At 31.8% G+C, this 11,516-nt stretch overlaps 2 protein-coding genes across 3 annotated transcripts in view; one reads left to right on the forward strand and one right to left on the reverse strand.

Annotated features, from left to right (window-relative positions):
- The first annotated feature begins 2,090 nt into the window (after window positions 1-2,090).
- Window positions 2,091-6,077, forward strand: LOC100178081 (ras-related protein Rab-6A). Its single transcript, XM_002121646.5, has 8 exons — window positions 2,091-2,227; window positions 2,604-2,662; window positions 3,845-3,898; window positions 4,120-4,225; window positions 4,301-4,412; window positions 4,575-4,668; window positions 4,930-4,996; window positions 5,358-6,077. The coding sequence occupies exons 1-8, from the start codon at window positions 2,164-2,166 to the stop codon at window positions 5,429-5,431; spliced, it is 630 nt and encodes a 209-aa protein (XP_002121682.1). The 5' UTR covers window positions 2,091-2,163; the 3' UTR covers window positions 5,432-6,077.
- A 735-nt stretch (window positions 6,078-6,812) lies between these two features.
- The window catches only part of LOC100180448 (peroxisomal membrane protein PEX14-like), a 6,922-nt gene continuing 2,218 nt past the window's right edge, over window positions 6,813-11,516 (reverse strand). The window contains exons 1-7 of one of the 2 annotated variants that reach the window (XM_002121469.5): window positions 10,449-10,674; window positions 8,835-8,942; window positions 8,588-8,673; window positions 8,236-8,346; window positions 7,993-8,085; window positions 7,645-7,730; window positions 6,813-7,332 (exon numbers count right to left, since the gene is read on the reverse strand). In XM_002121469.5, the coding sequence (XP_002121505.1) occupies window positions 6,996-7,332; window positions 7,645-7,730; window positions 7,993-8,085; window positions 8,236-8,346; window positions 8,588-8,673; window positions 8,835-8,942; window positions 10,449-10,605 (978 nt within the window). In that variant the 5' untranslated portion in view covers window positions 10,606-10,674 and the 3' untranslated portion in view covers window positions 6,813-6,995. Of the gene's footprint in view, window positions 7,333-7,644; window positions 7,731-7,992; window positions 8,086-8,235; window positions 8,347-8,587; window positions 8,674-8,834; window positions 8,943-10,448; window positions 10,675-11,516 lie in introns of those variants that run through there. The other variant, XM_009860618.3, reaches the window with a different exon arrangement.

The raw sequence follows: 11,516 nt of genomic DNA on the forward strand, positions 1-11,516 counted from the left end.
ACAGAATATGTTGCATCCAACAATTAACTGTTATTTTTAGTCGGAACCAGAGTATTAGATTTCTCAAAAAATAAGTTATAAGTAGCCAATGGGAACCAGATTTCCGGCGAACCAGATTTCCGCGACACCGTCTTAAACGGAAAAATGGAATGGTAGATTCAACTCAGTAAGAAATATCCGCACACCAATTATAAAACTTGACTACATTTACAATTGGTGAAATTTCTTTTCGAAGGTTTTGTTTTTCCATCACGCTCCAATCTTTGGATCAATCTTCCTTAAGGCCGACTCCCCCCATTAAACGGGTTGTGTCCTTACGCACACTTTTCTTCCAATTAGAACTTTAATATATTTAATTCAATGTTCTTTACAAAAAATTACATTGTATCATCTGTAGGGTGTAACGGTCACGCATTTTATTCAAAACATTACTTCTTTCTTTTTTATCAATAAGCGTGTTTTAACAACTGTGGTTTTACCGTTACTACCCGTCTTTTCACTTTTGTCAACTCTCTTGTTCTTCGTTATCGTGACCGAAGAGACGAAATAAATTTCATTTATTCATTCAACGCTGCCTAATGCGAAAATTCATCTAATAACTCATAAAAACTGTCTATAATTCGTATAAAGCTGCAAAATCATCCGCCGCCAGTTTTAAGACAAACGACGACGATGTCCCAGCCTCTTATAGAGGGTGCCATGGTTTAAAAGTTAAACTTTTAAAAATAAAAAAATTAAAAGTATTTAAACTACTATAAATACGTCAGTTTACTGCAATCTTGTGACGTAATTACTGACAACACATTGCCACATACGTTAGCTGAACTCGAGAGATCTTTATGTTTTAGTCAAACTAAAACATATCATTTAGCCAGTTTCAATCTAAAATGTTTGTAAAGCGTCATTCTGTATAAGATGTTAAAGTCTAATAAATTTTGCCAACGTTTAGAAGTTCAGATGCGAGTTACCTTTGTCATATGATATAAACGTCGTTTGAAAGCAACGGAAAACGGTGATATAAACATGTTGTTGAAGTTAAGTGCTAAACGATGATGATTCAGTGTTCAGAGAAAATCTAATTGAATCTGTGTCATAGTTCATTACACTAAATAATTTCGAAATATAAATCCAATATCGTGTGATATTTATAATAGACGGTTTTCGTATTTTGAGTACAATTGCTGTACATATTGTTTTAATAACTTGTATTGTAAATTTTAGCGCCAACATATTCAAGGGTTTTTCTGTTTACCTGCTTATACAGTACATAATAAATGGAAAATTGAAGATTTCAACAGAAACTTCTATATTCTGCAGACTAAGACTGAAATGTTTCTGTTTTCACTAAAACTACTGGTACTATTTTTTTAGAAATAACGGGTGTTTGTGTTGGAATTGGTTGTGAAAGTGCAAAATTGAAAATGCATCACAATTGGCTTGTGATGTGATAAAAAGCTTTGTTGCGCAAAACGATTCGTTGATCTGTTTGCCAGCGTGATTATAAATTGATAAATTAAATGTTTATATTTGCTGAATTTGAATATAGGCATTAATTTGATTTTTTTATTATTTATATTATATTTTTGTCTTTTACTGGTTAGAATGCTTCAACCTAAATGCTAGTGTATTGTAGAATTGTTGAAATTTAAATGCCTTTTTAAGCAACTAGTTAATTAAATACGCCTATTCTAATTAGAGTAAAAGAAAATTAATATATTTAAATTTGAATTTATTTTTCAATTATTAAATTAACAAATGTTAATTTGTCTAAAGGTAAAACTCATTCGATCTAGATTAAAAAGTTCAGTTTTTTACATCCTAAAAAGTCACTTTTGCTTGTCACATTGTTATAAGTGTCCCAATATCTACGTCTTGTGGCACTGGGCTACCTCAGACACTAATCCGAGTTTATTTTTACCGCATAATTGAACAAGGCTTAATATTGCTGGCCATTTTTTCTTTAAGTTTGCCAAAATTAGGCAGAAGAAAAACAGCGACCCATTATTTTGTGAAACAGAGTTATTATGTTATTAGTAGGCCTTAGTATATTTACTGTTTTAAACATGTAGTAATGTAAATGAAGTTAATTAACTATTAAACAACACACATTCTTTTATTTTAATAGTTAAGTTAACTTAAGTACAGATTTATAGTAATATAAAAATGACAAGTGATTTCGGAAACCCCCTTAGAAAATTCAAGCTTGTCTTTCTGGGTGAACAAAGTGGTAAGTCAAATCAATGGATTGTGTTTGTTTGTAAATATTCACCATCAAATTACCCATTTAAAAAAATACAGACTGTAATATCACATCTGCCATTTATGTACTGTACATGCCCTTTTATACAAGATTACAACAGGGGTAGATAAACTGAACCTACAGCCTAAATTTTCCATTTGAGGCTTTAATATCAGGGTTTTTTACAGGTAATTTTATTACAATAACCAAACTTGTATTTTAACATCATCGGTCATTTATAAAATACAAAAGGCAAAATGGGATTGTCTTGGTTAAAGATTGACTCACCCTTTGTTATTTCTGGATATTTATGGGGAACTGTGATATGTTGATTTATTTATTTATTGTTTTTATTGCTCTACAGTTGGGAAAACATCTTTAATAACGAGGTTTATGTATGATAGCTTCGATAACACTTATCAGGTAAGAAAATTGTTGAGGAAAATAAATGCGATCTTGTGCTCAAAGCAACTCATTCTTATTGTGTTTAATGTTTTGTTGAAGTGTTTATTTTCTAAAGCATTATGCCAGTAATATAAGATTTATTTTCTTGTTACTGAAACAGTGTTAACTGACAACTGTCTTTTTAAATTTCTAAGATTTTAGATAAAAAAATCTTAAAAACAAATAGGCTATATATATATATATTGTATTATCTAAATCCCTTTTTTGTCTTGCTACTGATGCAACATCAGTCCAAGGTAACATTGTTTATTATAATTGTATGTGTATAGATTATATCTATTTATGATTTGTTAAAGAAAACTGTTTTGTTGCTGTGTGTGGAAAATCTCTATTAAATTTGTAAATATATATCTTTTCAAATTTTATCTGTGATGATTACTATGGAGCCTATATAATTATATAAATAGTTTTTGAGGTTAATATTACTACAGTGTTTTGGGCACTAGATCGCATTTTTAATGTTTTATTCAATTTATTGTAAAATGAATTATCATAATGTCAATGTTATAATATATTCCAATGCAGTCAAATTATATATATTATATAGGCTAGAAAGCATATTTATTTTTCCAAAAAACGGAGATGTTGTTGTTTGTATTTTATTTAGTTGCATTTATGGCTGTACAAAGTTCATTCTTGTAGCACTTTTATAGTTAGGACCATTAGGTTCTTTTATTTTATTGGTTTAGGTACTTTAAAACCTTATAAAAGTATTCTTTGTCTGTCTAGCCATTAGGGCCAGTGTCTTTTTGTTTATTTGTAACAGATGCTTCCTCTCTGAGGGAATTAATTAAAATCAATATTATTTTACAAAACTCACAGAAACACCAATAAAATGTAATTAAATAACTTGGAAGCTTTTTTTTATTTATAATATTAATTAACTTAATATATGAAACATGTATATATAGCCTACTAAGTACACAAAAGTTTTATTATAATATATAAATATATCTTAAACTTCTCCAGTTCTCCACAAACGAATATTGCATAAACCTATTAAACGATGTAGTGTAATATTCATTAAGTGGTTTTGGACTGGGTTTAAAATCATAAATGAAACAGTATGTTGTTTGTCGTGTTTGTTTTAATCTAATATTGTATAGGATGCAGCAGACTATTTATTATTATTTGTTGTAGGCAACTATTGGAATAGATTTCTTGTCAAAAACAATGTACTTAGAAGATCGCACGGTATGTATAAGTTGGGAACAACATTTTAACTTTAAGTAAAAATAAACAAATAATACAAATTTTTACTATTTTTACTTTTTAAATTAATATTAACAGAGCATATATATATATATTTTTTTTTTAATGTTAACTAAATTACCAAAACATGATTTATCTTGAAAGTTGTAAATAATTGTGCGCTTGTATAAGAAATCTATGTGTCAAATATTGAACATCAATAGGTACGACTGCAACTTTGGGACACAGCTGGCCAAGAAAGATTTCGAAGCTTAATTCCGAGTTATATCAGGGATTCAACTGTTGCGGTTGTTGTTTATGACATCACAAGTAAATAAACAATTTGTAATATTTTCTATTATGAATAAATCTATTTAATAACATCATCATTTAATTTCATCTTAGACGTCAACTCTTTCCAACAAACTTCAAAATGGATTGATGATGTTCGAACTGAACGTGGAAGTGATGTCATAATAATGCTTGTTGGAAACAAAACCGATTTATCTGATAAAAGGTAATAAGCCATTGCGCAAAATAAAGTTAAAGGTTTCCGAGGCATACTTTTAAGCCATTGTTTTAACCATACTATTTCTGTATTTATGGGCTTGATAAAATTACAATTGTGTTCATTATTGTTATGTTCTTATTTCTTTGCATATGTTCATATAATTTTTAGGCAAGTTTCGATAGAAGAGGGTGAAAGAAAAGCAAAGGAATTGAATGTTATGTTTATTGAGACGAGTGCCAAAACTGGGTATAATGTGAAGCAGGTTGGTTGATTTTAATAAACATTTTAATGTATTTTCTTTAAGTTTCTTTTTTAAGGCCATAATGTTTGTATGTGTTTCTGTCATTTTGGTAAATCGTTTTATTGACCATGTGTTATCATGTTAATAAGATTGAACATTTTAAAATGTTAATAGATTTTGTACAATAGGTCTTTTTTTTTTGTAAACTGTATTTCATGCATTCTTGACTTATCTTTTGAAATATTTTAAATGGATTAAATATGGTTAATTAAATTGTTGCAGTTGTTCAGAAGGGTGGCTGCTGCACTGCCTGGCATGGAAAATTCACCCGACAAAGAGAAGAATGTCAGTATCCTTTATAAAAGCTTTGTAAATATCATAAATTATTACAGGATGATGAGGTTTTTTTTTCAATTATTTTTATTTTAAGTTATGACAATGTACATGGTTTATATTACTGCATATATAACAAAGAAAATTTCAATATTGTTTTTGCTAGTTTGGGTTAATTTACTTGGTATCATATTATATTGTTGTGGACCTATTTTAGTTGTTGATGCTCTAATAGGGCATTGCGGGGGTTGTGGTATGTAGGTAATATTTTGCCCTTCAACCACACTTTATGTGGGTATGGTAAAGGGTGGTTTAATATTTTCTCATATAAGTGATATGTTCATGTTGGGTGAGTTTTCCTTAGCTCCTGTCTTCAGTGGATGAAGTAATACTGGATAGGAAACCTCAACCTGAACCAACCCAATCATCGGAAAGCATGTGTGGATGCTGATCATATTATGACATCATCAATGGTACAAACAAAGCAAGCTTAATAATGGACAAGCTGCTCACTGGCGACTATCAGTGGAAAATATTTTTATAATATACTATTTCTATGTTTTATGTATAACTACTACCGATTCCACTTTTTTCGCTTACACATTACAACATGGAATGAAACTAACTTAATAATCAAGCAGTATATTTATTAAGATGAGTTGTTGTATTCGTAGTGTATGTGTCGTCATGTACCAGATTCATACAATGTAGACAACTATATGGGGCTAATATATAAGAACTGTGGAAATTTAATTAACACATGCTTTCGAACGCAAATAACAACACATGGTGCTGCAACAATGTAAATTTTGAACAAACTTTGTTTATTATCGTTATAGCATATTATGGTGGCAATTAACTGTTGCGTATAACTTTATCCTGTACGCATGGAGACTATACGTGTATGTGACTTGGCATGAATTAAACATGAAGCAAAGAGCTTCAATTATTTATGCATCGACCCAAGCATTTTCTCTATGATGTCATAATTGTGAAGGTAAAATTCCCAGTGGCCACTTTAAACTTTGTTCATCACGTGCAACTGTATATTGAATGTTCGCAGTGAATGTCATATACATATGGAATGTAAATGGAAACATTGGTTCCTTATTTCTGGGGTATGGTTAACTGTACAGAAATGTGTGAGCACAACACATGTGTTCTCTGGGTGTGTGGATGTGATGACAAATTCACAATTAGAAGAGAGTCCATTTATTCCAATGTGTTTATCTGGTAGAACATATGTCTCATATTATGATCACCATTCTGTGATCCAGACCACGAGTTTACAATTACCTTTGATTTTGCTGCCTTTATGTTAAGGTATGAACGCTAGTAGTAAATATAGCATATATTGTTTACTGTAGGATTTATAAAAAAAAATCAACCCATATCCGAAATAGATTTTTAACTTTAGATTTAAGTTGCAGATTATTTTATAATTGTGTAAATTATTGTTGTATAGTAAATATTTGTAAAGTTTTATATTGGCTAAAATTAAGCGTCTTAATCTAGTATAGGACATTAGACAACTAACGTGATATAAGTCTATGATGTGTGACTAAAGTATATGCCTCATGCTACACCTTGTATGTCTACCACCTCAGTGCAAGACCTCTTGTAATTTAAAACAATACCCTTCAAGCTCTAACTTTTCCATTTTTGCATAATGTCAAAAAACATTTTTCCCCCTAATAATTAGTTCTTCATTAATCCTTTTTTCAATAATTAATATACCAGTCAGCCACTAGTTTGGAAGCTCTACGCTAGACAAAGTTGATAAAGAAACAGCCACCTATTACATCAAACCATAGTGTAACACACTATTTGTGTTAATTGATTGTTTCCATATATTTGTATTTTACATACTCAAAAACAAAGTATTCAGCAACTAATTTACAACTTGTTTTTGCAATAAACAAAAGGCATTTCAAATTACTGAATAGAAATACTTACAATAATTAAAAAAATTAAAACAATTGCATAATGAAAGCCCATGATTAAAGCATAAGATATTAATCAAGTTCCGATTCTTTATCTTGTGCCATTTCGCTCGATATACTGGAGTTTGGTGTCTTGTAATTATTGTAAAGTGAAGTATGAGATATTCCATCAACTTGCAAGTTCACATCATCAGGTTTGTGGTCCACAGTTCGTGATTGGTTTAATTCAAGAGATGATTCCTCATCGTTCACATGATTTGTTTCATGTGATTCAAGTTCATCAACACGGCCATTAGATGGTTGTCCACTCATTAAACCATTCTCAACATGCGACCTGACATCTTGCTGTGGTTTGCTGTTACTTGGGATCTGCCAACTTGGTATTACAGGAGCCGCTGGGAATTGTTTCCTAAAAACACATTCATGGGTATCAACCAGGTTGTACATAAGGGTCTTACATTGTAATAATTTAATGACATAATTCCTAAGCAAAAGTGACAGTTGGAATAATGTAAAATGGTTATTGGACACACTTATAGTGTGGTTATTTAAATATATTATAATTTTGGTTGTTTTAATTGTGATTTTCAACTTTCATGGGACATGAGACAAATCAATAAAAATGCTTTAAGTAATGAATTTATTTTTTGTTAAACGGTCAATAGCTTATAAAGCTGGACCACATTTGATTTTGAATTTTGAAATAGTTTGTGTTACTTACGTGTTTAATAGAAGACCCTTGAGTGAGGAAATCTGGGCTTGCAAATCACGGATTGTTGCGTCGTTTCCATTGTTACCATTCTCATTCTATGAAAAAACAAATCAATAAAAATATTTATAAGTTGAGTTGTACATTGTTAAGCTGCATACTTATTGTTTATCATTTGAATATAAATGTATATGATAGACTGTTGCTCTGTTAGTGTTAACACAATACAGTAAATTGAGTTAGAGCAAAAGAAATGTTCCCTTACTGAATACTGAATATAAAGATACCAAATGTTTAAGAAGCGTGACATATATATTTTGAATGTCAATGGAATGTTTTACTGAAATATATAATACAAACCTTCATCACAGTAAGTTGTGTGGACACTCTCTGCATAACTTGAGCATGTTCTTTTACTTCATCTCTTATCTCAGCAATCACTCCTTCCAATGACTGAAACAATAAAACAAATCATTACATATCGCTTTCAATGCACAAAAACAATAGCATATCGGCCTATCTCATGTTTTGTAACCGCTATATATAGATCTGCTATAATACAATAAAAAGATTATGAAGCCACATTTCATAGACACAACCTACTTTTAAATTCCTTGTTACTTCAGTATTTAACTCCTTCACCCCCATCTCCAACTCAACCATCTGATCTCTTTGCTCTCCACGATGTTTCATAAACAAAGGTTCAATGTATTTCTGTGATGTAACAATAGTTGAAATTTACATGTAAAATACATGCATGTTTTCTAAAAATTTTTTTTCATACCTTACCATTACTTTGATTCTTACATGCCCTCAGTTTAAAAACACATGTGGCACTTATATGGTTAATCTTTCTTATTTATACTTTTTAAAGTTTTTATGTTATTATACCTTTACATTGACTATAAAAACGTTACTTATCTTGTTGTTAAACTTCAAGTTAAATTGTTCTTACCTTATATATTGTGAAGAACGCATAGACAAAACCCCCAATTACGATTGCCATTGAAGAATATGCTTGAATGTTCTTCCATGCTGAAACTAAACGAAATCTTTTTTGTAAAGTATTTTCTAAAAAGAGTGTGTAGGTTGCATACACAGATTTCTTACAGTTGATCCTTATTCATACCCATATGGTTTAGTAAGGTAACTAAATGACACTTGTACGTTGTACACTGAAGTATCACATAACATGAAACCACCTGGCTTTGGAGGAACAGCATTAACTTGAGTGAGTTGAGTGATTGGGATGGGTTGGCTTGATATATTTGAACGTGAAACTGCAATTTCTATCTCATTCTCAGTCAAACCTGACAAAAAAATTAGTGAAATTCCTGAATAATTACAAAAAGTTAGGTTGTCATTCTTATATTAAATTCACATATTCGCAGTTTACCTGCATTTTTCACTAAGATGACTGGCTTGTTATTGTTAGTTACACAATATACACAAATTTATTTGTTAAAAACGTAAAAAGAAAAAATGTTATGAAAGGACTTTTAATGGATGTAACAATCTTATTGTAATTTGGTTTATCGAGAGTATTGTGATGTAAATAATGTTTACATTATCCACAACAGGTGTAAAACTTTAGATATTGGACTGCACAACTAATAAAGAAACTAAAACAAACCCTTTTTATCTAAAATAACCACATTTTACATTTTGATAGATGTACATTAATATAATATAATAAAAAAATACTAACAATATCATAATGGGCTATATCTATATATACATAATTTTTTTTTAAGTGGAGTCCCGACCCCTGTTACTGAGATTACTGGTGCTGTCAGCACTGGCGTAAAGTTATGGGGTTGCATGGTTGCCTGCCAACCCTTTGATTTTCTCCGGAAAAACAATGCGTAATGAATTTTGTTCGACCAAACGAAGACGCCGTATTACTGCGCACAAACTTCGATTACATTCGTTAAAATATGTCAATACCGGTGCGTCATTCCTACACAGGTGCGTCCAACTGGTATTCAAACTCGTGTGAATTGCCATTATGTTGTACAACATGTGAATTGCCATTATGTGGTAATCAATTGCCAGGTTCAAACAACCACTATTATGATGCAATGAATCCTTGTGTGAATCTCGGTAATACTGCCGCTGGTGACCAGTGAAAATTTTGGTCTCAAAATGTTCCTTACGCCTCCCTGATACTCGCTGTATAATTTAAAAAAAACTTGGGCGTCGTTTCGAAAATTAACTTTGAAAATGCGCAAAACCATGCTGCGTCACCGTAATTCGCCTGACTTGCGTAAGGTTAACGATATATATTACGTCACAATAGCAATATGTTGCGTCACAGTAGTGACATATTATGAACGTCACAGCACGTTATGGAAACCTACTTATACCGACGGACGAGTCTTCGTTTGTACGATAACCCCAGACTCAGGCGGGCTCGACAAAAGTCACGTACGACATAGCCATTGTGACATCACTCGCTGGGCAATCGGATTCAACCGTTTTTCGTTACATGGACTCGCCGAACCCGGAAAATTTTTATTTCGTCCCATTCCTAAGTAATTCTGAAGACGCTTACCTTTGTATGTACAAAGCACATAATTAAAGGGTTGCAAACCAGGACTATTTCCCCAAGAGGGGGAAATAGCCGGGGGAAAATAGCATAGCTGGAGAGGGGGATAGTTACGGGGTGAAACAGCAAGGGAGAAATAGTCTTGGAGGGGAAATAGGCGCTGTTGCCCCGCTAAGGATTAAAATGTTATTATATACTTATTTATTAAAGAGTAAACCTCTTAAACCTATAATATGTTTAAGTCTAAATACAGAGACATGTGACATACCTTTGCTTACTAGGAACTTTTTTTTCTGATCCAACGGACTGGATTGTGTTTGTGGATTTTGAAGAAACTTCACAGCAGTGCTAATTAAACTTTCCCTGGGTGCAGCTGGTCCCAATTCTGGTACATTTTCCGGTATCCCACCATTTTGACTTGCCATTATTTATATATGCATATATGGAGCAGCTTATATATAGTGTCTGAATGGTGTTATGAATAAAATAAAGGAGTGGATGAATGTTACTTATTAATACACAGCACAGGACTTTAGGAAGAAGTATAGGTACACAATTTCCGTTAAGTAATACAGTGGGTATCAAAGTATACGTTTTAAGATTAAAATTTTGACTGGTTAACAGAGGCAAATTACATTGATGCAAAAAAAAAGTTCTTCAGTTTTCTTGTTTACTGTATAAACTAAATTCTGCCAAAACTATAATATTTTATAAATGACGTCATATATAGTTATGTTACGGGAGGAAAATTAAGTCAGAGTACTATGATTAAATGATTTACTGGCTGGAAAGTTCATTTTATGTCAGGAGTTTTACCCTTTGGCAGGCCAAATGGCAATGGTCAAAAGTTCAATAAGGGTCTAAACTTTTTTGTGACCGTTCGGTCCTGCCACTTTTTTCCCCGGTCCTGCCACTTTTTTTCCCCGGTCCTGCCACTTTTTTTTTCCGGTCCTGCCACTTTTTTTCCCCGGTCCTGCCACTTTTTTTTCGCGGTCATGCCACTTTCTTTTCCCGGTCCTGCCACTTTTTTTTCCGGTAATGTCACTTTTTCGACCCGGTCATGCCTCTTTTTTGTTGACTCCCCTTTAATTTCCGCTTCTTTACTGTATCTACCGTACATCTACTCTAATTTTCCCGCTTGTTTTCGCGTCGCCATTTTGTTATCTACTTTCTCAGATCTGAACGAAACAAATTTATAAAATTATAGCCTAGGAAATTGATCTAGTATACTTAATATATTATAGATATTTATAAAAATCATCATGCATACGATCATATATAGCTCGAATTTTGATGATATTGTTTCAAGTTTAAATAACTTGGAAGCTTTATTGTC

Source organism: Ciona intestinalis, chromosome 7 (assembly GCF_000224145.3).
Source record: "Ciona intestinalis chromosome 7, KH, whole genome shotgun sequence".
Classification (NCBI taxonomy): domain Eukaryota; kingdom Metazoa; phylum Chordata; class Ascidiacea; order Phlebobranchia; family Cionidae; genus Ciona; species Ciona intestinalis.

Bases quoted from the DNA above. Each gene is read 5' to 3' on its own strand.
- LOC100178081 (XM_002121646.5), top strand. From the start codon at position 2,164: ATGACAAGTGATTTCGGAAACCCCCTTAGAAAATTCAAGCTTGTCTTT. The intron at 2,228-2,603 runs GTAAGTCAAATC...ATTGCTCTACAG, and splicing joins CTTTCTGGGTGAACAAAGTG to TTGGGAAAACATCTTTAATA. The intron at 4,997-5,357 runs GTATCCTTTATA...TCCTGTCTTCAG, and splicing joins CGACAAAGAGAAGAATGTCA to TGGATGAAGTAATACTGGAT.